The sequence below is a fragment of the Athene noctua genome, chromosome 5 (genome assembly GCF_965140245.1).
Source record: "Athene noctua chromosome 5, bAthNoc1.hap1.1, whole genome shotgun sequence".
Lineage (NCBI taxonomy): Eukaryota > Metazoa > Chordata > Aves > Strigiformes > Strigidae > Athene > Athene noctua.
In genome coordinates, this window is record NC_134041.1 from 10,923,521 (window position 1) to 10,951,186 (window position 27,666).

The 27,666-nt window shown below is 37.3% G+C and overlaps 1 protein-coding gene across 4 annotated transcripts in view; it reads right to left on the bottom strand.

The window, feature by feature from the left end:
• Positions 1–27,666, bottom strand: part of MAST2 (microtubule associated serine/threonine kinase 2) — a 199,648-nt gene that overhangs the window by 28,998 nt on the left and 142,984 nt on the right. For 3 of the 4 annotated variants that reach the window (XM_074906295.1, XM_074906298.1, XM_074906297.1), the window contains 7 exons: positions 23,587–23,741; positions 14,986–15,061; positions 13,458–13,667; positions 7,387–7,488; positions 3,329–3,461; positions 1,617–1,678; positions 885–970 (listed from right to left, as the gene is read on the bottom strand). In XM_074906295.1, coding sequence (XP_074762396.1) covers positions 885–970; positions 1,617–1,678; positions 3,329–3,461; positions 7,387–7,488; positions 13,458–13,667; positions 14,986–15,061; positions 23,587–23,741 — 824 coding nt within the window. The remainder of the gene's footprint in view (positions 1–884; positions 971–1,616; positions 1,679–3,328; positions 3,462–7,386; positions 7,489–13,457; positions 13,668–14,985; positions 15,062–23,586; positions 23,742–27,666) is intronic. The other variant, XM_074906296.1, reaches the window with a different exon arrangement.

A 27,666-nucleotide genomic window follows, 5' to 3' on the forward strand; every position in this document is an offset into this window, starting at 1 on the left:
CTTCTCACAGTAGACTTGCCCCAGTGTAAGTTTAGCATTTCTGTTAGTATTTCAAGTGCTCACAAACAGCCACATGTTACATATATCATCTGAATACATGGCAGAACAGAAATACATGGCAGAACAGAAAAGCATAAACTACTTCTCCCTCAATATTCTTGCTATTTCAGTGAATCATCAACAACATTTGCAACAACAGAAATTTACTCTCACTCAGCCTTTAAACAAACAAATCGCAGGACTTAACCAGACAACATGAAAGGAAATACACACTGCCTTGCTAAGCAATAAGGAAATGGGTGCAAAATAATTTTCTCAGACTCATGGAACTACATTTTTTACTAATACTTACGAAATCTCAAAATAAACTAAATGACAATATTTTCCCTAGAGACAATGTTTAGGGAAAACGTTTTTGCCATCTCAAGCTAAGGTACTAACGTGTCTATATTTTACCTACCTACCATAAAGAACCAGTGCAGAAATAGTTACTGGAAACACAGGCTTGAGTTCACAGTTAGGCAAGGCTTCAGAAAGCGTGTGCCACAGAGGGATTAGAAATACCATATTCTGAAAGCTTTAATGTAGGGCAACTAATTTTCCTGAGCTGGAAGCTGTGAGTCAAGTTCAGCACAATGAAAGGACTTCACAGCCAGGAACTGTGTCCAGGTGCAGCGGCTATTGTCTAAGAAACACAGAGAACATGCAAGGAATAGTATTTCCCAGAAGATATCACAAGTGTGGAACTTCTGCAACACTCCTCTGCAACACCCAAGCAAAACTCATTTACAGTTTGGACCCAACAAAAAACAGTTATTCACCAAACTTCCCCTGGGTAGGACAATAATAATATTTTCTTCTAAAGCAAAGTCTAAAAGTCTTACCCATAGGCACCATTACTGATTAGTTTAATAGTTTCAAACTCTTCTTCAGATGGAGTTTTCTTTGACTGGACAGAGGCCCCACGGCTCTGGAGAAAGAAGACAAGAAAATGGAAATCAGTAGCAGGAATGACTTAATTCTATACGTCACTTTTTTGTCCTTTTCTTCTTTAAGCAGCATTCACTCAAACCTAATCCTTTTCCAAACCTCTGGAGTCCTCAGCTTTAGGATAACTGTCTGTATCCCTAGGATCTTTCAGACTCCCTCCACAAATATTAGCACAAAAAGCCAGTCAACTGTAAGATTCAGGCATTTCCTCAACATCACATTTTTAAAAAAAACAATAAAATAAACTACTTCAAAACCTAGTGAGTTACATAATTCAATTTTTCCAGTGGTCTGTTACTGAAGTCAACTCTCTTCAATACCCATCACATTTTATAAATGCAGATATAAAGAATTCCTCCAGATTATTTTTATTTGCAAGTCTAAAAAAAAATCAACACAACTTGACGATAATGTCTGTTTGCAACTTTTAAGCATTTTACCACAATATAGAGATATTGACATTTTTATGAGTATACTCTAGTTTTAACACACACTTAAAATGTCAGCACTTTTTTTTTTTTTTAAATTAAAATTACTCTGTATTATAATTAATTCTTTACTGTAGACTACTTCTTTCCAGGGGAAAAAAAAAAGCGCTAGACAGAGTGACTGTATTACTGCTGTACCTCTACTGAATCATCTGTCTCAGGAGTGTCTGGGCTGTCATAGCTATTCAGCTGGGCCATTTCTGAAAAGAAAGAGGAAAGATTACTCCTAATGATCTCAATCAAACACTGTTCTCTTTGTTTATACACGACAAACAGGTTTTTAAGAGGTGCTTGTAGATGATGAGGGACATTTTTCCCCTCTGTAAAAAGTCACCCCAATTATACAGTGATAACCTTTAGCATCTTGTAAACTGTGGGAAGTATTTTATATAAAGATGAATATAATTAATTGTTCTAATTTCAGCCTGACATTCTAGATTGTTTCTATAATAACCAAAAGCAATAAATGCATGTTTGGGGAAACTGCCATCTAGTTAATATTAAAACATAATCCATGCATATATGTCTGCATATAGCCTTCTGGCACCTCTGTACCCCAGAAAAGAAAAATCATTATACTTCAAACAACCTCCCTTCATGAAATGTGTCTTATTCTGCAAAACGCTGCAGCAGCAAACTGGGAGAAAGTCAGTTAGTTTAGGCTACTCAGCTGTCTTTAGGATATGCTATAAACTTTGCAAACCCAAATCCCACATTAACTACTAGTCTCTGAACAGACATCATTGACATTTCTGGGTGCCCTCCTTACAGAAAGGAAATAAGGCACCTTGACATCTCCACACATTTCTAAAGAAAATTTGACTTTAGTAAGGGGAATTAGTGATGGAAAGGTTCTCTCCCATGACAGGGATCAAAGGAAATTTCCCTTTAATGTCAGATTTCAACAAATGCTATTAAATTGCATTTAGCAATCTTTGGTAGAAATTTCCTGAAGAGCTGTTCACTTGAAGTCAACCTGTCACTGTCATTCCAGTAAACACCATAGAAGTTAAACTAGTCCTATCCAGACCACTAATTTATGCTAAAATTATGCTCTCCTGAGAAAACAAAAAGTATGGTTCAATCACTGAAATACTCCCAGTAACCTCCAGTCTCTGTCACACTTTCTATTGTTGCTGAGCAAGCCGTGCATGCTCATAAAGCTTGTCATAGGAGAAGAGATTCAGTTAGCAAAGTGCTAGGCAGAAATATTAACTCCCAAACTTCAAAGTCAGGAACTTCTGGCCCTCTGTACGTTTACAGCATATTCAATTTACCATCTGCAATTCTGGCACCCAGCAGAAAAGCTGTTACGGTCTTCTAAAGCATTACTCTCTTTATTTTCACTAGTATGCAAGATGTATAAATACAATCTCGTCTCCACCTAAAAATTCATACTAGTCCTGGATTCTCATGGAAAATCACAACAAATACACTTTTCCCAGAGAGGACAACAAAGTGGGATGACAAGATACTTGCCAACCAGGCCACCAGCAGGCAGGCAGACCAGAAAAATAATGGGTAAATTTACTTTTACTGTCCAACAGCACAGAGAAAACAGTTAAATCATGAAGCCATTTTCTAACATTGTTTCAGCCATAATACAGGGAGACATTATTAACATCATAACTAAAGAACTGTCACTGCTGATGTGCGATTCTTACCCCAACAACATTCCTTTGAGACATGGGGATGGAAAGGACAGTCTAGAATTTGACAGCAAACAGGAAAACAAGGAAAAATGGCCTAGAAATTAAACCAATAAAATAAAAGCCTCCTTCAGCTGTGTAGCGATCATGAGATCTGGTTATTCTTTCAGCAGTTTGGGAAGTACAAACAGGAGTTCTCACCCTCCAGGGGATCCCTGGTGAGTCCCAGCTGGCTGATAATATAACGAGGAATGTCGCATTTAATTCCTTGCCCTTCCTTGGCATGGCCTTCTGCAGCTTCTAACAAATGGTAGAACTCTTCAGGATCAAACTCCTACAGCAAGGTGGTGAGAGACACAGAGAGAGGTAAATGACGCAGCTTTACAATTATGAAAAATTCCTCCTCCATATAGGAGATTTCTCAGAAACATCAGAAACTAAGCAGTGATGCAAAACATTTGCAGTTACAAGCAGCAAGTCAATGCATTCCACTCTGCTCTGCAAAAATGACAGACATTTACAGCCTGATGGATGTCCACTGGCTTAGATCTGCAAATCAAAATAGGACAAGGACTGTAGGGACTTTTTATGAACCAAAACCAGACTATTGGATAATATAGTCATGATAATGCAAGCATTAATCTGGACTCAGCTCCCAGCTTTGTCACACTGAGACGTGCCAGGGAAAGGTCTGCAATGAGGACTGAGGTGCCGCCTTCTGCCACCTCTGTCTCACAGGGGAGTTAAGCCAATATAAACCTCCCCCGCTTTCAAATGTCACTTCTGATCAAACCATACACCCATCCAACTCTGTAACTGTCACAACCTTAGCAACTGCTAATAAAATTATTAATTAAAACAGCAACTGCTATTTTATCAGCAGAGAAGACTTCACTTTCCTTATAAGAAATACTGCTGCAGTATTTCTTATACAGTACAGGATCATCTTATCAACTCAGTCTTGGTGTATGAGGCAAAAGAAGGTGTGATCTCTTTTACTACACCAACAGATCCAGCTGGAAATAGACAAGCTTTTGAAAGCAGGAATACTCTGCTCAGAAGCAACTTCACTAGTTAACTCCCCTACAAACCTCATCATTCACCACCAGCTTTGCCAAGACTCTTCAAAAATTTTCTAGTGAAATGAGAGGATAAAAGGGAAAGAGTTACAGCATACAGCTGTAAGTGCATCAGAAAAGACCTGATGTGAGTATGGTCAACAGCATAAGAGAAAAGAGCACAGAACTGCAGACAAGAGAAAGAAATTAAGAGATTGTGATGATGTAAAGATATTTGAATGGTTAGAGAAACAGAAAAGACATGCTTTTTCTTGATTGCTCTAAGCAATGCTTCTTGGACACATACTGTCACCAGAGACAGCAACAATGCAAGAAACAAGGTTCCTTCCTAACTCCTCTGGAAAAGGATTAATCAACTGTTTCAGAATTGGCAGAGAGCAGGAGCCAGACCAGAGAGGACCAGGGGAGAGAGATGGTCAACAGACTGCAGCATAATACAGAGAACAAGGTGAAAGGGAAGGTGGAGTCAAGGAAGGAATCTTCAAGACACAACTGAAGGTCATTTACTGGTGAGTAAAGGACAAAAGAAAAAGAAGTATAGTGACAAAAAATTCAAACATATAAAAAAATTAAGAAATTAAATAAATTCTGATTCTGCCTTGGTTTTAGTATAATTATTTAATCATTTGAATACATAAGAATGATCCCTACTAAAGGGAGGCAGGTGCTATGGAAAAATAATCTGAAGAGAATTACATACTTTTTCCCAAAGATGGTTTCAGTGATGCACAAAACACATTATTATTTTCTTGAAGCCCCAGAGACTCAGTCCGTAAATAAACATTTCACAGTCCAACAGGTAATTCAAAGACAGAAGCCAAATAAATGAAGTTTAAAATACTCAAATGCCTTCACCCCCATTAAAACAATCACAACCATCACAACCACTGCCTATATGGTCAGTTATTTCATTTACAAGGAAGAAATAAGAACTAGCTGTGTTAATAAAATTAACCTTAATATTAAATCTTAGAAAAACTTATAAATTCAGAAAGAATTGAAGCTAAAGGTCAAATTACAAAGAAAAGGGTGTTAAAAAATAAAAACTAAATGTAGTTCTCAAGCTATTCAAATCGTTGACTATCAATTACTATATTTCTTGTTCTTTTATGGGATAAAAGAAACATTAGTATTTAATTCTTCACGTCAGCAGAATAAAAAAAATTTGGAAAAGAAATAGCTACAAAGGCAATACAGGTTAAAAAAGCAAGGAAGACTAATACATAGATCCAAATATTTTTATACTTTGAAGTCTAGTCACTTCATTGTCAAGGTTGTCACTATGTGCTTTGGAGCTCATTACTCAAATCTCAATGACTTTACTGCTTCCACCTGCTCCCACTCATTCTGCAGAACATCAGGTGCAAAGAGAGTGGAAGAACCTGAAGACCTACTGATTTTCAGCTAAAAACTGGCCTGAGTTTGGAACTGCTTGCAGGTATAGAGATGGGTTCACAAAACTTACTGAGGTTTCATGTTTTTCCAGAGGATGTGTTACTAGTAGAGCATACGCAAGCATAAATTACAATGGTGCATGCAGCAAACACAAACACAATAAGCTTAAATTTATTTCCTTTCTTCATTGTTTTCACTCCCCAAAAAAAACATTTTAAAGAAGTGCTGGAAGATAACTGGAGCCACAAAACCCATCTAAATCACAAAAATGGTTTTGAAAGTCAAGGAATTCCCAGTCTGAATGGAGTTGGACCCAGGATTTTCAATGTAATCTAGTGGAGACTACTTGAAAAGTAAGTGTAGGCATCTACTGCTGTTGTGCAGCCTACTTCACCACTGACAGTGGTCTTTCTTGCACTATAGGGTTCACAGCAAAGCAATCCATCTGATGGTCATGTGGGGGGAATAAGGGAACCCTCCAAAGTCTACTTCTTTTCAGTACTTCTGCAGGTGTTTTCAAAAACTGGTATCATCGGAAAGATTGGACCACTCTTGTCTACTTGTCAAAGAAAGCTCTACAAAAACCTCATTTAGCTTCAAGTGATTCCAGTGATAAAAGTTGTCCATGGACACACTGCCCTCAACATGTTTCAAATGCTAACTGTACATCTATACCCAGCCACAGATTCCTAATTTATCCAGCTTCTCTGTCTCAAACAGGTGTAGCTTCCCTGTCATTTTTATGCCCAGTAAGAACCATCAGATTGTCTGCTTCAACACACCAGGGAATTTCCTTCTGTCGTTTCCTAAGTTTCCACTGTAGGTTTGTGACACCTTCTCCAGCACTCCAACATTTTTTTGTGACTCTTCCCTACACTTTCACCAATTTTTAACATCCTTTTGAAAACTGACTCCTACATCCAATAACCACAGCACTGTACACCAGAGGCCTGATCACCTCTTTCCATATATATTCAAGGCTTTTATTAACCCTCCTGCCATAGCATCACAGTGAGAATGCATGTTCAGGCTGCTTCTCTACTGCACCTACAAAATATTTTTTGAGTTTCAGGACTTCAGGACACAGTGGCTTATTTCATTGGGATGACCTAAACACTTTTCACCATTTTCTAGAATTAAAGAAAAAAAAAATACATTCTTGTTAGCTAGAGTAAGTGGTCAGAAAAAAGCAATGAGACTTGCTTTTCCATGTATTCCAATAGCACCAAATAGAATTTCAAACTCAGGCTTCCAAATCTGCTTGGATCTCTCACTGGACTGTCCCTGTGTGTGTTCATAGCTGGAAAACCTGACACCAGGTTTTCTCTGCAATTGCTGGGGCTATGGTAAGAGTTTCAGTCCAAGAGCCCAAACACCATTTCTATCATGGAAGTGAATTTCTTCCTTAGTGACAGTCCTTCTTTAGCACGGGTCTCTGGGAACCATAAAAACACCATACATTTACAGGCTCTTTACTGTAGCTACTAACAACACAAGGAAAATCAGGTGGAATCAAGTAGCATGAAATTATGTCAACAGCTACATCTGGTCCCTCAGCCATAAACTTTATACTAAAATACAATTTAGCTGCTGTTGCAGCTGACAGTCCATTGGAAAGATATTTCTATATTAATGCAAAAGACACTTACTACTTTTTTTTTTTAAATATTGATTTATTTTTCATCAATATTTTAATGAGAATTTAAAGCTTTGTGTTCTTTATCTCCCCCAAACCACATCAGACTCTCTAGATCATACAGGCACTCTCCCAAGGACCAAACTTACCAGGCACTCAAGCAGCCGAGCTGGTCGTGCAATGATAATCATCAGCTTCTTCACAAGTTGGGTAACAAAGGCAACCTCGGAGCTCTCGGATCGCTCGTGGGCCTGTGGAGAACAGAACATCACATTATGGTCTTAGCATGAACTCTTCATTTTTATATGTCAGATGCTGAATGCAGAGCAATCACCAACTCAGTGACCATAATCTGGCAGCAAAAGCATGACTGAGTCCAGCTAAGCAATGGTCTCAGCTCATTCAAGGATGCCAAGTTACATACAATTTTTCCATTACAACTGACTCCTTTTATCATGCAAGAGATATTTCAAAGGCTCTGTTTGCATTATATCACCTATCAATTATCTTAGATATGATGTGGGTTTATATTTTAAAACGAAGAGAGAAATACTGATTTTTACAATTTTTCCTTCCACACAATACTGCCTTCCTACGTTAATCGCTAATAGACACAGGTATTTCCAGGCTTTACTTTCAGCTAGAATTTGAACCACTTTTATTCATCATCAAGAAAAACTAAGTTTTATTTTATCTTTATTTAATTTTATAAATCCTGCTGAGCAACTACTGCATTGTATTGTATGCTATGTAGGACCAAGCAGACAAGTAAAGCAAAGAGCATGCAGAAATTTAATTTGGAAAATTTACTCTTGTCCACTCCCTTTACCAGATTTCAGTATAAATTCAAGGCATATGTGTGTGTGAGGGGGTGTTGTCTTATAACAATAAAAACACACAATAATTTTTTAAAAAAAAAAAAAAAACAAAAAAACAAAAAAACAAACAAAAAAACCCTAAAGACAAATTTGAACATCCCCCAAATTACTTTTCTTTTGCTCAAGCACATGATGGTTACATTGTGAGTCCTGAAGCACAAATAAAATAGTATTTAATTGCAGGGTGATAAAACATGGTTCCAATGACATGTAAAAACTCTGAAACAAAGTATAGCTATTTTTCCCCAAGGTCTAAAAAAATAGGCTTCAGCACAGCCACAAATATAAAGTCTAGAACTTAACCAATGAGCTTATGCTAGCAATGAGCCAGCTGCTTACAGCAATGATATTTTATCAACAAGGATGCAAACAGCAATAAACTAAGAGGTTCATTTAGCATTGTTCATTAGCACCATCTAAAAGGAAGATATATATGGGTGAGAAGTCAAATCACACTGCTGATCACCTAAAAGAACAATAAAAGCACACGGAAGCAGAAATTCAGAACTAGAAATATACAAGCAGCATTTTAAATAATATATCCCTGATATTTTTTACCAAATAAAAAGATGTTAGAATTTCATTATTTCTCATTTTGACACAGGTGAGAATAAAAAATGTTGACTGTCTACTTCAGCACTGACAAGCTCAGGCTAGAATTTTAACACTGAAGAAAACGATGCACCTGCTAGTTCATTATCTAAAAACCAGTATCTTATCTAAAAAACAATATCAGAGATGCTTCCTGGCTATGGAGACTTAAAAATAACATTTATTTTGAGAGCACTGAAATGAGTCGCATTTTTTTTTCCTCAATAAAAGGTATTTTCTAGTTATAAAATAGAAAATAATCAAAATGAAGATAATTAGTATTTACTGTGTTCCCTAATGCATTACGCAAACTTATAAGTTAAAATATGAATTGTAGAAAGAAATTAATGCTTTCATATTTGAAAAGCCATTCCAGATCACGAGGGGTTAGCTGTGTTGAAATGAATAATAAAACACCAACAACTTTGTATTATTTGAAATATGACCCATGCAACTGAAAAGTCCTTTTGCCCCCCATGTAAGTTATATTATGCAAAAAATATAACATTATTTATATAATTCATCATTTTGCATCCATTTTTATCATTAAACATTCAAGTCCTTTTATTTTTTACCTTTTTTCATCTATGGCAATTTAGTCAAAATAATTTTTAAATGTAACTAATTTAATCAGGTGTCTGTTTCAAAAATGAAAAGCTAAACCACGACTGCCAAACACTACAGAAAAGCAAAAGGGAAAAAAAAAAAGATTACAAAAATCAAACACAACTTGTAACAGCCACTCAGCCATCATCTCTGCACAGTGCTGCTCTTCCAAGATCCTCAGTAAAACTGCCTCTTCTTGTTTCCGTCTCGTGCAGGACAGCCCGAACATCCCTACAGACATCTTGTTTACAGTCTGTCCCAAGGACAGTATCTGGAAACCTGAAGGTTATATAGCCAAGCACTGCCTGCTGCTTCCATGGGCCTTGGTACGAGGCGCGCCATCTAATTAGCAGTTCCCAATGACGACACACTTGTCTGAAGGTTGCTGGTGGCATTTCAGGGTTTCCCCCCCCTCCCCGCCTCCCAAGGGGAGGAGGGAGAAGCTATAGTGGTTGTGGGTAGAGGCTGATGCCATTCCTACACACATTGCCAGTGACACGTGTACAGGAGGTAGCAACGGGTAATTTACAAACCGATTCCCTTATCTGAAAGACCCATCCGTCACTAACTGTAGCTACTGGGGCATGAAATTAAAATCACTGTCCTCCCCTGGGGATCAGCAGGACCAATAACTGGGATATGCAAGTCACAACGCTGTAATTGAGCTAATATACTGATGGAAACCAAAACAATAGACCTGCAATGCCAAGACCCAATAAATTTACACTCAGGCTTGTATTAAGAAAGCAATCCCAGTCAGAACATCCATTTGCCAATGTGCAGCATCAGTCACCACAGTATAGTACTAATACCCTCCCCTGCTTCTTTTGTTCCATGCACAAAAACACCTGTAATCCTTCACCTTCCTCACCAGTTGGCTACATGTACACAAAAACCATTAAACTTCTTGCTAGTTTTAACTCATCGATTCAGCCAGGCAGTAACTGACTATAATCTTTTTTTTCCCCAAACCGAACATTACTGATGTGAAGTTCATGTTTTCCAAAATAAAGAAAATCTCTTAAATTCATTCTTACCTCAGGATAATTTTAATGATGCAATAAGCAATAGGTCTTTCTAGCTAAAAGACAGTATTTCACGCTCCAAACAAGGGAAAATATCTCATTTGCCATAACTAACGAGATTTATTGGTATTTTATTGCAAAAGCCAGGATCTAATAACTTTTAAAAGCCTTCTGATTTTGTGTATTTAAACAGCTCATTATTTACATATCCAATTACTCTGTTTTACTGACAATTTTTATAATATAGACTCAAACTGCTACATATTAAATCAAGTTTCCTTTCTGTGGTTTGAAATACTGTGTGAGTTTAGTTTGTTACCACACATCAGAATCAAAACCTTAAAAAAGAATTTCAAGAGAATCCATTCTTTCACAGTAAAACTGCATGAAAATCTGTGGGTATTCCTGCCACTTGCTGATCTCCTTATTCATCAATAAATCATCTTCCCAATCTTTCTATATGTCATAAAAATATACTGTAAAACTATATATCCTTACTGCACAGTTGTATGGCAACTGCCCAAGTGGAAGAGCTTTTCTGATGACCTTCCAGTTCCTATTATTTACATAGTGCGTAACTCTCTGTGTTACAAGCTAAGCAAAGGTAAAGACCCTGCCCTCAAATTTGGAATAATCTAAACCTGACTTCAAACTTATTCTGCTTCAGTTGTCCTCCAAGAGAAATATTATCACCAATTTCTATATATTTAGACTGAAATGTCCCAATTATTTCCGCCTAGACTGCAGTCTGAAGGGCAAAGCACAGACTTTCAAGTAGGACAAAACAAGTAGCTTTTAAATATAAAAGAAAAGCCAAGGAACTATGACAGGACAGAAAAAAACGTATGAAAAAGATGTTGTCTTTAATTTCTTTGTCCTCTTCCTTCCCAGCCAGTTCTGCCTTCCTTGTCTCTCTAAGCTTTCCCTTTAATTCTCTAGCCCACCTTACTTCCTAAAGTAAATCAATTAAACTTAAGAGATGACCCTTCTCTCACCCCTGCTCTGCAGAAGATGTTAAAGAGGAAGAGGTCAAAGAAAGCCCTGAATGTCAATTCCTGAACAAGCCCAGAGATGACCATTGTATTTTCTCTAATAACAGTTCAATGTCATCTTTTCCTGTTCTTAGGAGCAGCAGCATAATGCATGTAGGATCAAGGGGAAAAGGACATTTCAGAAGTGTGTTCTGAGGATTTGTCCTGAGGCAGGGGAGAGGAAAGGAAAAAGCAGATTTATGTAACCCACACTTCTCTTGAGATCCTGATTAACCTCTTCAGGCCAGAAGACAGGCCTGAAAGTGCAGACTGGAAGTGGCCAGACCCCATTTATTGCTCTTTTAATTCCTTGTATGAGAAATCATCATCCACACACAGAGCAGAAAAGACTGGGAGTAGCAGAATTTTAAGCTCCAAGTACCTGCTACCAGAGGCAGTAAAACACAGTGTAGTTCCCTATATGTGCCTTGAAATCTAAGTTATTTTGCTGAGCATGTGCACCCACTTTTAGTGAAATCTTATCAACGTCAATACAACACCCGAAGAGATCTGATCCCTTATTTCATAGCTGATGTGTACAAATGCCCTGATTCCAGACTGGAGGTACAAGGTGAACCCACTGACAATTCTCACCCGTCTCCAGCGCTGTGGCACCTGCCCCGCGCAGGCTGCGCTGCCCACGTGCCTCCATCGCCGGGCCCCGCAGTAACGGCTGGGTGATGCTCCTCATCCTGCCCAGGAAGGCTACACTGATGCTTTCAAACTTCAGAAACATTTCCCCCTTTTTTCAAGGCTCTGAATACTGAAAAATTTCTTTGACTAGATTCAGTTTCTCCAGCCCTGGATGGTGGCATCAGTGGTCAAACTTTTGTGCAGCATCCAAAGAACACCACTTTTACCAGGAAATGCATTTTTTTAAATATTAAATACACCCACAACGGTTACAGATATCCCATAGGAAGACAACCATACAGGCCCTCAAAAGATATTCCCTACCTCTCCATCTGTCAAAATTATATTTCTCATCCAGACAGAATGCCACAAAACCAAACATGCGTAATTTTTCTCCCATGCATAACAAGTACCAGGGAAATTGCAGCCACACTCATATAAATGGGGTAGACAAAGATTTTAGCTGATACAAGGGAAGATTCTGCAGTTTTCACAAAGCTTTCTAATAAAATAATTGTATACTAATATAGTATTTTTATTCATCTGCCATTTTCTAATGTCTGGAAAGAGTGGCAAAGGGGCACAAAACTAGTGTAATTCATGTCAGTGGGTTGGTAAACTGATCAATGACATATAAACACATCTTCACCAAATAGATTAAAAATCATCACAGAAAATAATTTAATTCAGGTGTTCTGTTTCTAGGTGTCTCCATGATATCTGTTCTCTGAGACTGCAATCTTTATAAATCCTTTCAGCTTGCTATCTCCTTAAATCAAAGCAGAACATTAGGAAGACATTCCCAAACACAGGCCTGGACCTAGAAACTGGTAATAGCAATGACTCTTCACAACAGTTACAGCAGAGATTCTAAGACTTTTTTAAAATTTAGTATTATTTACATTTTAAAGGAAAAGAGCAATTTTTAATGAGTAGCTGAAGCATACTGAACATGCATTAAAATTGTGCCCCCTTGTGTATTTTCATATGCTTTGAACAACACAAACCAGAAGTACTAAAAAACCTACAACTGGATGAAGTTCAGCTCAAGAAAATCTTTTATGAAAAATTTACAGCAACACTACAAACTATGGTGTTTTCACTCCTTGAAGGTACTATTGTAATTAATAAGTCATTCAGAGTCTTGAAGTACATGAAAGAAGTTCAGTAATTCCCTTCATCTGGATGAACCCAATTTTCATAAACGGTAAAGACTGCCTTTGACTTACTCATATGCATATTTAACTTTTGTACAAAGGAACTGCACAGGTGAAGTGATTTGCTCAAATTTGCCCATGGCAGATCAACAGCAGACTGGAGCAACTCAGATCTCCTGACGCTCCCACCCGCTGCCCTTCCCCTGGAATCCACATTGTTTCTCCTAAAATCAAAGCTCTAGCTTACTGTTTAAAGTTTCAATCAAAATAATATATTCTACTTTCCAGAAAGCACTTACATCCTGGAGAAGTTTCTCCAAGTTTTCCTGCAGCTCATAAAAGTACCGAGAAGTAATAAGACCTTCACGTGATTTATCTAGGCAATCTCTGGCCAGTTCAATAACTTGATGATGAATGAAACTTAGGACCCCATCTGCTAATTGCAGCACGTTCTCTGGAGCATTAGAGGCAATAAACTCAGCCAGCCGTTCTTCCATCTGCGCCGTGGCCTAAGAGTACAGATTAAACAGAAATTATTCTTAGATTTTACTATCCCAGAACTTAAACATAAACAAGTAGGGTACTAAAGTAACTTATTCTTAATTCCAAAATGCATGAGGCTTAGAAAAATATTCCAAAATACAGTAGCATTTTGCTGAGAATAAAAATAGCATACCATAGGCAAAAGTTATGTTCACATGAGGAAACAACAAAAATGAATCGGAACACACTTTCTGAAAATGCTAATGACCATAAAAATATCCCGGTCCTGAGGCTGTATCCCTCCCTGGGTCTCCAGAGTAAGGATGTTAAGATACGAAGCAGTTTTCAGAACTTTTAGGCAAGACCATGGAACCTGAAAATCATTGCCCCAAGCAATAGATACATGGCATTTCTATCACTATGAGCACTGATATCCTGTCTCCAGAGAAACACCTATTTTTGCTATTGGTGGAAGAGGAAGGAACGGCCATATCAACAGCCCTGGGATACACAATCTTCTACACTAACACTAATAAGATGTTAACTTCTACAGCTTGCTTCCACAGATTTTAATATTCATTTTTTTATTAAAAAAACCCCAACACACACATCTTCACTGCAGATCACTTCAGCACATTTCACTGTGACTAAATTCAGATTGACTTTTCTAAAAACCCAAATCTATCTTCATTGATTCTCTGGTAACAAAGGCCCCAGTGGCAAACTTGATTTTGGCCAAGACCTCCAGTATCATTTGGAATAACGTTAAAAGAAAACTTTGTGTTGCTAATATCTAAGTGGAAAGCCTACCAAAACCAAAGAAATTTGGATCAGTATAAAGCAAATTTAATGAAGTTATACAAGGGAATAATGAGAGAATGTTATTCAATATGTTTTGAAATTACTCTAAAATAGCTTTTTAAAGTATATATGAAACTAAGCAAAACATCCTGGTCTTCCAGTCTTGATCTGATTCAAAATTTTAAGAAAAAGACAAGGATTAGTTAGAAATATATGGAAACACTGGCCTCACAAACAACATGAATGGACTGAGCAGCCAGAGCATGGCCTCTTTCCTGCAAGCATTTGTTATGCCAATAAAAGACATGAGAAATTTAATAAATCTGATGCACATGCACAAATACCTAAAAGCTTTTCTATTGCTTCTACTGCAGAATTGCAAAACATGTGAAGCAGAGGAGGCAGCTTCAAACTCTCATCAAACTGCACTGCTTGGAAATCAGAGGTAAGAGCTGGGCTCCTTTCTCCAATGAGCACAACAAATTCATTCCGAGCTTGGTCACAAGTTCATTGAATGCATTATTCAAAAACATGATTCCTTACCTTTGGAAACCTTTCTTTGTACACATGATTCATCATTATTATTTCACTGTCAAAGGAAATTGGGGAGCGACCCGGACTAGAGGAGAAAAGAAAGTACATTATCATTCACAGATATCACATCAAACCCCTCCAAAATCCAGTGCTGGTCATAATGCTGCCATGCTGACTGTAGCCCTTCCAAAGGTTTGACTTCACTTCAGTAATGGGCATGTGCTTAACTTCACAGAAAATCCTAGCGAGCACTGGCAATCTACAGCCTTCACAGTTAACTCATCCGAAAACTGCTAACACTGCTGTCTTGATGGGCAGGAACCCACCTGTTTTCAGTGAATGCAAGGCCTAATATACAAGCACATAAAAAAAAGAATTAGTGCATTTGTTGCAGTTACATCTGTTACTTCCCTCGTTCTCTTACTGCCCTCCAAGGTAGCGGTAGCAGCCCTGCTTAGGGAGAAATCGCTATTATCTCTGGAGTCTAGTGCTGGAAAGGAGCAGAGTAAAATGAAACAAGGAATATCAAGCTACAGGAGGGATGCATGAGCAGCGTTACTCATCTAAACCTTAAAAATAAATACCACAAGCAATAGGAACAGAATACTTTTATAAAAAAACCCCTGCATTCCCTTGAGGCATGTTACACCATGGATGCATATGCATGTACGCATAGGTTAGCAAGCAACTTCAAGGCACGCCAAAAAACAGGACACTAAATCTTGACAAACTGCATTTATATTACCGTTTGGTATTTTTTTTTTAAGAAGAGTTGCATCTCATTTCATCACATCTGATGGTATGCAATGCTCTGACTCATTCTGCCACTGAGGACAGCCCGAGTGAGGTAATGCAGATAATCCCCAGCTACAGGACCGCCTACAGCAGCTAATTTCTCTGGTTACCTTGTTTTAATGTTCAAGACAAGCAAGGTCTTCAGTTATTTGGCTTCTTACACGATCACTGTCTTTATGGTTTTCAGAGTACTATATACTGCTAAAAATATTTTCTCTATGTTAAAAAACACAATTTTATCTTGAATGAGTTCAAACACTTTAAACTTTCTTGTGAAGTATGAAATGAATCTCTCTAAATGGAATAAATGCATTTCAAACTTGGAATGTATCACAGTTACTACCTTACTGCTAACCTATTTATAGAAAAAAACATTCTTTTGGGAACACATATTTACAATTCAAAGAAAATTTAACTCACTGGCTCATAGAATATAGCCATACCAATGTCTTTTCATGCCTGATGCTGAAATTCCATGAATTACATTGAGTCTTGTTTTTATTAAGGTTTATCCCTCAGCTTTGGAAAATGCACTTCTGATTAAATCTCTCCCTGAATTTTTATATTAAAGGAGAAAAACTGATTTGGATGTTTTGGATACCAAGTAAAAACATAATTTCATCAACTTTTTTGGAAGAAAATACAACCCTTAACTTGACAGCTACTTTTAATCAAGGAAAATTTTCTTTAAAAAAAAATTATGTTTATATATTTATATATAATGTACGAGATAATAAAAAGAAGGGTAAGAACATTTAAATTCCAGACTTAGAAGCAAATTCCCACACATCTATCCTGCTATCTTTATCCTTTTTTTCTAAGGCCAAACAATTTGACACAAATACATGATACTTGTTTACTAACAGTTCATATGGAGCTGAAGAAGTTTATGAACATAGCTGTTGAACAATTCATTTTTTCTATAATGCATTATTTCTCTGTGTGATTTAAGTAAGGTATAAATTACAAGGATGTATAAAGTCTTTTGATACTAACTACAGAAATACGGAGGCACATACATACTTCATTTTAACACTAAAGTAGTTCTACTAAAATTTGTGTATGCTTAAGTATTTGCTGTCTCAGGGCTACAACAAAACATGAGGGGTTTTGTCCTTCACTTTCAAGACACTTTATTCTTATGGATACAGGAAATTAAGAGCTATGTAGAAATCACACTACTTGAGCTGTCCTGACAGCAGATGTAGTGTTTCCTTCAGGAAAGCCACAATGATATGGGAGTTTATTTGGTTTGCTTTTGTTTTTTACAGTTCTGAAAAAAAAAAAAATAATTTCTATGCATAAGCATCTACTGATTGGAAAAAAAGTAAACATTATAATCCCTTAACTTCCTTGGGCATTGGCAGTTTTGTCAGCTGTCTTTGGAAGCTGATGAACGTCACTTTTTACCACCAAAAACAAAAGAGGATCCAAACAACTCCAGATAAAACCTGGGATCAAGGTTCAAATTGTCATTCTAAATATAAATTGACTGATATAACAGGTCAAATTAAATGTCTAGCTGACTATAGCAAGACTGCAACATAATATACTGCACCATAATTTTTTATGTTGATCCTTAGTCTAGGAAACCACAGAAATAATTAAATGGATAACTGACTAATCAAAGGCTAGATGCCAGGCACTGCTGGTTACTTTACAGCACCTTTGAGACACAATCAGGTGAAAGAGAAACCAGGACTGGCAGATAACTGAATGCCACCAAGGGAGAATGTAAGGAAATTTAGAAAACGGAAAAAAGGAATTTAATACTTTGTATTGCCATAGCAGCTTTTCAGTTGCAAAAGCTTCACACATCCATCTAGCACCAAAAATTTCACATACAGAACTAAACCAGTCTAACATTTCAAGCCTCACAAAGGAACAGATTATTTTCTGTAAAACAGAGGACACATACTGTGCACGTGCATAACATCTAAACACAAAAAGTATCTCTTTTTTTGGTATAGATAGGTAGGTCAAAGAAATTATTATTGTCAGTGAGTTTTTCATTTCAGTAGAGCAGACATTAGAAGAATAATATCTGTCCCCTTAAGCTTAACAGCAGAATGAAAAACTACTCTCTCTTTTTCCCTTCTTCACTCTCCCTCCACTTTATGAAATGATGTGATGGTAGACTTCCAGTGACATCTATCTCCCGCAAAGGTTTCTAGACTTCAGCTTGCCAGAAGTCGTGTGTCTTTATCTGATGTTAGAAAATGAAAATAGCTTATAGGCAGTTATTTCAAGAAGTGGCATTTATAGTAATAACTTAAATCTTACAAAATCTAGTTTAACTGTGACTAAATAAAACCATGTTTATGAATACCTAATTTTTCCTTTACTGTGACAGTTGTATTTATTAGAAAAAAACCAGAGACGCTAAAGGCACTGTACTCCCCTCTGCTTTTACCCTGTACATACAGATTTAATTAGGATGTATTGACATCACATTTCCAAAGTCAGTGTCCATAGTAAAATTAAAACCATAGGCCTTAATTTTCTGTCATTTTCAGACACATAAAGTAAGGCATTTTAAAACTAAAGTTGTATGAATTATAAACTAAGTTAAACCTACTGCTGAAGGTGAGCAGAGCACTGGCCTTCATCTTCCCCCAAGAAATAAATATCTAAATCTTTGACCTCATACAAATTACATTAATATTAGAAGCAAGTCAGAAAACTCCTCCTGAAAAAAGAGACAATAAAGCAGAAGCAAATATGGACAATCTACATATGTCCATCAAATACAGAGTAAATATGACTCAGTGTTTCACCCAGACTACAACAATAAGACCTTGGTGCCTAATCCCGTTTCTGGACAGGACAATGACCAAAGGAGAACTGACCTCAGTAGAGCAGAATCCATCTGTTAGAGTCTGAATTTATGCAACATGCACAGTAATAGTGAAATACAGTTTCTCACAGAATTACAACAATCTATACCATGGAGAAAATAATCTAGAAGATTAAATGTGTAACTTTCTATTATTTTTCAGTATTTATTCAAGGATCCTTCTTCCTGCATAATCATAACCAAACAGCACAGAAAGTCCACACCAGGCAGTTAATTCTAGTGCTGCTAGAAAAAGAGAATCTGAGGCAATGCAGTACATAGAGTAATTCTTCTTCCTATGGAACAAGCAAGCAGTGAAACAGAACAGTAAATAGTCTTTCTTACTGAGCACTTTGAAAAGTAATTTCTGAGTTTGTCCACATCCTTTTTGACCTTTTAAATTCATTTTTACAAACACTGCGCTTCAGCTACATTTAGTCTGGGGACAAATACTATTTGTGATTTGTTTTGTACGGCTGAACTGCTTTCCACTTAAGCCCTTCTTTATATTAGGAGTGACATTCTTATGAATGTAAGGGGTTTTAAAAATACATTTATAAATAAAAATAATAAATTCATAAATAATTATGTGTATATATATGAGAGAACATTAAGGGAAAGGGAATACATTTCCGTCGCAATCTCTTTGAAAGTAAGGACTAATAAGATTTCTCTACAGACTTTGACAGGGACTGCAGCTAGCTCTTTCCAATACTTTAGCATTTTTTATGCCAACAAAGACTAAGACTGCTTCAGACAGAAAACCCAAGAAAGTTAAAGTAATAAGAAGTACAAAGCGCAAATAAGAATACCCAGTTTTCCTCATAAGAGAAAACCATGAAAATGGTGAGTGAAACCAAAAGTTAATAAATTTAGAAAGAATCTCTTTGAAGAACATTTTAAATCAAGTTCACAGAACTCAGCGTCTTGAGAGAGAAAACAGAGACCAACATTATCTGTAACATAGTTAAAATGTATTTTCATAAGAAATAGATGCCTTATGCTTCAGAAAATAAAGCTATTACCCTTCTCTTGCAAATCTGTGGCAGATGAATCCCTGGTCTGCAGGAATCACTGCCTGCTCCTCCACAGCTTGTGGTGGACGGCACTTTAGGAAAGCAGCAGCACGAAGTGATGAAACTACCAAGATTACTCAAGTGGTTAAAACTGACGCTTAAGTGCAGTGAGATGAGAGAGCTCCACAACCTGCATGATCAATTTTTAAGATAAAAATGGACTACGTGGGCCACTGGTGTGGTTTCACAACACCTATTCCTTCTTCCTATCTTGGGTATTTTATTGTCAAAAACCTTTTTTGGCAACTGGCATTTGCTAGGAATTGTCTCTGTATATTCTTAATGGCAGGATCTAGCACGTCGAAAGTCAGGTTGGAGGACTGCATTTAAAAACCACTACTGAGCAAAGAGATGAAGGAGCATATTTTATTAAGGATGATCTCATTTACTTTAACTATGTAAAAATTCACTGTTACAATCTTCAAATCTTTTTCCCTAAACAACATTATCCTGAAATATAAAAAGAGATCAAGAAAAGTGGGCAGACTGGTGGGCTGAGTGACTGCACAGGGGCAGCTCCTGAAGAAGTTGTTGCTAGTTAACTCTACTTTTATCTCTGACATTCTCCATACATTCCCATGTGTTAGCAACCAGTAAAAGATGACAAGTAAACAAAACTGGGAAGAGATGGAGGGCACCATCTCTCTAACTTAAAAAGAGTAATGATGCCAAGTTTAGTGCAAGAATTCACATTCTTAATGCATTTTACTCCTGGGAGAAAAGATCTTCTTCAGGTAAAGCCCAGGACTGTTCTCAACAAAGTGCATGTAGCCTGGGAATCTCTCTGTTGGCCAATAACTTGAAGGATTTGAAGACTTTATTACCGAAGAAAACTGGAGAGATTATATTTAGGAACTACTTCTGCAGGTAATAAATATTCTCTTCTACTGAAGACATATAGTAAGCACAAAACCAGGTGGGACACAAGGAAATATGTTCCTTCATTTAGTATGTCAGTACTGGATCTACTGGAGATGGATGAGAGCGCAGTTTCCTGGCTTTAGCAAGCAGCTTTATAAGCACATCACTTTTGGATTCCAGCACTGGTCTCAGGCTACCTCCTTCACCCTCCACAGGAAAGAAGCTGGGAAAGAAGCAATGCCATTTCTTTGGTGTAGGAATTTGGGTGATTGCAAATAAGGAATGATTAGTATCTTCAAGCTACACTGGCGGAACACTTCAAGCAACAGACGTGCTACCAACTTGTCAGTGTACATCAGCCAACGTGCTACTCTCCACGACTGTATGCTTTGTTAGTTCTTTCATCCAGTTTGATCATTAAGACTGCTCTGTGTGAACAGAACATTTATAGCTCGGTACAAGAACATGACAAATTTCTAGTCCAAGAAGTAGATTGCTCCAAGAGTTACATCTAGGCAATACTCTGTCTGGGAGCAGAAAAGGATGATCTGATACTTCTAAAAAAAATAAACCAACCATGTCTTACAGAGACCCTCAAAAAAAAAACAGTCCCAGCATTTGACAGTGACATCTCAAAATACCAGCTTCTGTCTCATAAAGAGAGATGTAGAGCTGCAGTCATAAAGGATGAAAAATGAATACATGTTAACAATTAGTCATAAATATCAGACCATCTTTTAAATTACAAAGCTGTGACATGGCCAATTAAGGAAAACGTCTGATGTATTTTTTTCATCTGCTTTTCATTAAAACTGATCAAACAAGACCATTAAATACTTATGAAAACATTACTTTTTTAGAAAATTCCTGATTGATTTTCAACACATTAACTGCTCAGATTTTATTTTTTCATTTTTTAAGTAAGCAAAAATATCCTCTCACCAAGTGAGCTAACTCTATCATGTGGCCAAATAAGTAAGCAAACTGTGCAGTGAATAAGGTCTGGTCTTCATGTATTTCAGTACTTTGTTTACAAGGACACACTACTCTGTCAAAGAAGGTGTTTACTCCTGCAAACATTTCTCCAGTTGGCTGGATTGACACATCAATTTTTCTTTGCGGTGCAAGGGACAGTAGTGGCAAGGGTGCTTTAGAGTCACACGGCCTCACAGTACTAACAATAAGCAAAATTAAAAACAAATCAGGCACAGTAAGTTTAAAGAATAAAATTATTTAATTCTAATCTTTGGAATACCTATAAGGCTGGCCATTATCTCACTGAAAATGAGAGCACACTAGAGAAAGCATTCAGGAGAGGAAGAAGATTAATCACATAGTTATGTGACACACTGAATTAATGTAGTCTCGTCAAACTATAAACCTACTGTATGATAACTCTTAAATTGGCTCACAGAGGTAAAATGCTCAGCAAGCTGACAATCCATATTAACAAGGAAAAAATAAAATTGGGCTCTTCATTTCATTGTTTATATCATTCTTGCATTAGCAAGAGTATCCTATACTTCATTATGCCAACAGTAATGTGTCTGTGTTAGAAAGGACAATAATTACTTTAGTGAAGTGTTGTCTACCTACAGTAGCTGTCTTATCTATAAAGAATTAGTACTACTAGTTACACTACTCAGCAATAGTCAGCATTAACAGCGATGGCAAGAGGACTGAAGTAGGATTATTGTTCAAAGAGACTTAGTACAAATCACGTAACTAGTCTTACACTACATGGCAATTTGCAGTGATCACAGGCTGAGTGTGCTACTACCCATAGCACTTACCTGCTCCTGTAGATTACTGTGTAACTACACTTAGTAGATCCATATGCAATTACTGTGCAGCCTGCACTGAAGTTTAGAACACACAAATAATTACAAATAATCATGAAAGGTCAGCTCTGCCGTGACATGATACTCACCATGGCTTTTTTTGTTATCTTGACCTATTTCACTTCCTTCTATTACAAACCCCGGCCTAGGTCCTGAGCTGGGCACACTGATTCAGTATTTCCAGATGGCAGAGATTCTGAATCTCGTCCATTAATTTCAAGGTGATATCCACCTCTTACACCCTCAGATGAGAAGCAGAAGGGAGACTTCACCTCCTTGTTCCCTGCTTGTAAAAATCCTTTTTCTTTCACAAGATGCTGCATCTAGAGGTACACATCTCTAGACTTTCACTCGCTTGGTCCAGTACTAAATGCACAGCAAAACTTAAGGCTTTTACCATGACACAAAATGTTTGTGGATTTATTCCATGTAATTGTTGGAGACCTTCAAGAAAGATTACCCAGAGATTTTGTGGAATCTCCATCCCTGGAGATATTCAAAAGCCGTCTGGACAATCTGCTTGAGCAGGGGTTTGGACAAGTTAAACTCCAGAGGTCCTTTCCAACCTCAGTCATTCTGTAATTCTGTGAAGGATGAAGTTCTAGTTGCTTCTGGTTTTAAGTGTGGAAAAATCAACCGCACAAGGAAATAATCCATGGATAGCTACCTTTGAACAACGAGTTCGCTGAAGCAACAGTAAAAATTATTCAACTGCTAATGAAGGAGAAATGTTTTCAGCACTATTACAAAATTGCTCTTGGGTACAATTCCACTTAAGGTTTTGACTTCATCTACTCTAGTTTTCATACTCCTTCAGAAGCACTGCTGGAAAAGTTATTAACAGTGACTGTAACCACTTCTTTATATTAATGCAACAAAACTGTGAGACGAAAACTTCACTAAAGGAAATCTACATCCTATAGATTTAGTCTGAGATGCTTGTGGATCATGTTTTCATAGAGGCATTGTGAAGATACAAAAGCAGACTGTGCTAACCATTTTTCAACCCAAAACCTCTGCATCAAATGTAAAAAGAATAAAATCCTTTCTAATTAGGTGAGGTAGGTTAAACTTTGATTACAGTAATTTCATAAACATGTAAAAAACTACATAACGCTATCCTTAGATCTGAAAGCACACACAGAAATTTCAATACAAGTGTCTAACATATTAAAAATTCAACAGACAACATGAAGCTCACCTGAGACTGCGAGATCGAGGCCTCAAGGCTGGAGAATGACGCCCTTCCTCATCAGTGATGCTCTCAGTACTGAAATGCTTTGTCAGGAAATGAAGTTCATCTGCCGTGGGCTGAAAGGGCAGCTGGTGCAGCTTCTCCTGAGATGAGCATGATGACTGAGTACAGAAAAAAATACAGAAAAGAAATGCACTAAACGCATGCATAGGGGTCAGCTAATGAATGGAAGAGGAACGGATTCTGCCAGACACTGCACACTCCAGAGGAAAAGAAAGCTACTTATCAGACCAGGTGCCTCTTTTTACTGTTCTCATTAAGCTAAGCCAACCCTTACATACAATGATAGAGCTGGTGAGATCAGGAAAACTTTGGGAGAAGGCTAGGGAACCATTGCATCCCATTCTGAAACCATTACATCTGATCATGCAAGTAATTTACTACCAGGAGACGAAAGGAAGGTACATGAGCACCAGTGCTACTCTGGAAAGAACAAGGAGGTTCCTGGAGTGGTGAGCAACTTTCTTTCCTTTTCCCTCATGCTGTCAGCTCAGAAGTTCACTAGCATGCAGAATGCTATGGAGCTGTGTAGGCGTGAGAGTTTTTGCTGGTTATTGGCTCTCATTGGAAATTGTTACTGTAAATGGTCAGGATTTCATTTGTCCCCTTCCTTTACCCATCAGGCTTCCTCTCTAACCAAGCAAGCAATAAGAGAATGAAAGTAGCTGACTTTACAGAGTTGTAAGATCAACAGTTTCTTGTTATAAACAGCTTATTCATCTTTAAATAAGCTGATGCATTTATACAACACATATCCTGTGATATTGATAGACGTGAAACTGTTGTAATTCTTCAACCTCAAGAAACCTGAGATTAAAATAAGTATTTGTGGTGTTAATAACTTCAAGTGTTGGATGTTCCAGGGGAAAAAATCTGTAGGTCAACAAAAGAACACATTTTTTTCTTCTGTGATTTTTCAATGCCCCTTTCATTATACAAAAGTAAGAAAATATATTATGTAAGGACAAATTAAAAATCCTCTTTAAAAAACACAGGCAGTGGGAATGGGCTGAATAATCTGAATAACACCAGTGGGCCTTATTAAAAACATCATCCTAATCTAAGTTCTAAGGCTCCTTACTGATCTGATTAATTATGTGCACTGTTCCAGTGGAAAAACTTTATCTTTTGCTACAATGACCCTCACTCAAATTGGAAAGCACCGCATCCTAGTACCAGAAGTATGGTATACACATAACATGCATGACCAAAGCTTTAACTCACCTAGCATGCTTTTCTAGACTTATTTGCTGTTGACGGTTTTTTGAAAAGAAAGCTAAGAATTATAGCCAAGCAATGAAAGCCAAATGCTGACAAGGCTTTTCACTGACTCCTACATGTTTGTAATGTTGATAGCAAAGAGAAAATATTCTGAAGCCTAAAAACAGGTGCATCCAAATTTGTCTAGGAGCTAACAGCTACTTGAACTGAACTAAAACTAAGCAGACCGTTGCAGATCTTAACACAGTCTTATCTAGAGAATTCTAGACAAGACTGAGATGGAGATCTGAATGTGAGAACTTATAAACCTAAAGATAATTTTCTTTGATAAAAATATAATTGGCTTCAGACCCCAGATCTACTCCCCCTGCACTGCATAGAGGTATTTACAGAGAAGAACCCCCTGGAGAGCCGTGGCACATGCACGAACTCCCCAAGCATGGCTGGAACTGGAAGCCACTACCTCCAATGTTTTCCTTCAGGCAGGTCTAGGTGCAGAGGTCATGTTGGGAAGTCATCTCCAGCACAGTGTCCACACAACGATGATTATTCAGATGGCATATCAGTTTACACTGGTCTAATCCACACTGAAGCCAAGACAGAGGGTCTGGGTATTTGATAGCCCACAGCTATTTTGCTGTGCACACTGCTTATGCCAAATAGAGGAAAGATTCTCTCCCTGTGGTACAGAATTATGCAAGGTCTGTTTGACTTCCAAAGCTTGCTTTGATGTCTGTCTTTGTGTCTTACACAAGGAGCAGGAAGAAGTACCTGCCTATGAAAAAACAGCAACGCTTTTCAAAGAAAAGGTATGTGTCCGCTGACATCCCATCCATGATGAACAACATGAATCCTGCAGTAGAGCAGAGGTACTAAAGACACCGTCTTACAAACCTGTATGAGCAGGTATTCAAGTAGTGGCATTACAAATACCTGTCTTATTCAAAACAAAACTGAACCAGAACTACCACATTAAGGAAGGTTAGCACATAGTTACTAGTTACTAGAATTAGGAAAAAAAATAATCAAAACTGTTAAGTCTAGAAAAAGCATAAAAACCCAAAAGCAAAATCACTGGGGAAGCAGTGCTAGTCAACTCATGGATGACCCAACAAAATCCTCCCTCCACTTTCTCTCCTCCACAGTAATGAGATTACAAAGTTTATAATTCCAGAGAATAATTAAAGCGACCCCTGAAGATAAAGACCATGATGAGAAATGGACTTTCCTCTGCCAAGGGCTTCTCTAGCAGTCTTAAGGCATACAACCTTTCAATGAAAAAGCATGAAAGCAAAGTGAAACACTTGTGAAGTATTGATTTTTAAGTAATCACATCACTGTATTCAATATCTGCAGTAGACTAATATAAACATCCCCCTGGTGTCTTAATTACAGATGCAGAATTAGCCAACTATTCTGCAGTAAAAAAATTCAAGCTAATTCTACAGTAGCTTGTATATTAACTTTGCATCTAGAAAATGAATAGGAGATTAGATGTTTAAACATAGTTGTATATTGGATCATTTAACTGACTGTTCTATATCCGCCTAACATGAAAGAAGGTCTTCTCCAGCTTTTTGTTGGCCTGATGATACATATCTGGTCTTCATGATTTGTATGAAAAGGGTAAATGTGTATTTTTTAGAAGCATCATTCCTCATTTGGAAGCAAAAAAATGAAGCGGAATCTACAGGTTTCCACTGATTTTAGACCAGACAAATGTCTTGGTTTCTTCAGTTGATTGGTTGGTAGAGCAGCTGATCTATGACCATAGAGAAACTCAGGCCAGCAGAACACAGAACTGATGCTCTTCTTGATATTTAATTTCCTAATGATACGTACATGAGAAAGAAGGTCTACCAGCTTCCTTCTATCTTGCTTGAAAAAGAAAGATAATCTTGAGGACTGATCACACCAAAAGGAAGCCCAAAATTCTGTTAAATTCACTTCTACGGCATTAATTCATTGTGCCCTTTTGACAAGCCCCTTGACTAGTTCTTAGTTCAGTTTTAAAGTCTATGCAGGAATAATACTGCTTATCAATGTCAGAGGTGTTATTCAGATCAATTCAAATTAATTCTAATCTATGAAATACTATAATAGTATTGTCATAGACAAGTAGTAAATAGGATTGGCTTAGAAATGTAATACTAAGTTTAATAACTCCAAGAATTGCATCACTACTTATTAAACAGCCCCTTTCAATGTCTTTCTGAGCTTGTAACACTGAACCAGTAAAAAGGACAAGAGATGACAGACTCAGCCATTTACAAAAAAAAAGTGTAAGAATTACAGGTTTTAATCCATTTCCTGCAGGAAGGTGAATTCAGATCCACATATGACTATCACTTCATGCTTCTCATTACACCACCCTGTTTTCTGTTGCTTATAATACTTAAACAATTTGAATGGATGCTTCCTATGTGACATGTTTATCTCAGATTTGTTGTGTGGTTTGTTGGTTTGTGGGTTTTTTTAAACATCAATCAAAATGATCTAGCTATTTCTGGGAACTTGACAAGAGACAAATATGCTTTCTTTTCCCTATCAGAAAGCTGAGAACTTCCCAAAAGTAGCTTTAATGTCCCTATTTCAAAGCAAGGACTCATACTTCCCACAGATAATTTTTTTTGTTAGTTTTGCTTTTTCCATGGACATCTACCCAAAGGCTGGTCAAACTATAAACTCTTGACAAACTACTGATCACACCTGCAGGTAAGAAGGACTTACACACTGTAGGCAACTTGGTCTCCAAAGGTGTCATCACAGGCATCCTGGAAGCTCTCACAGTGACTACCAATGATC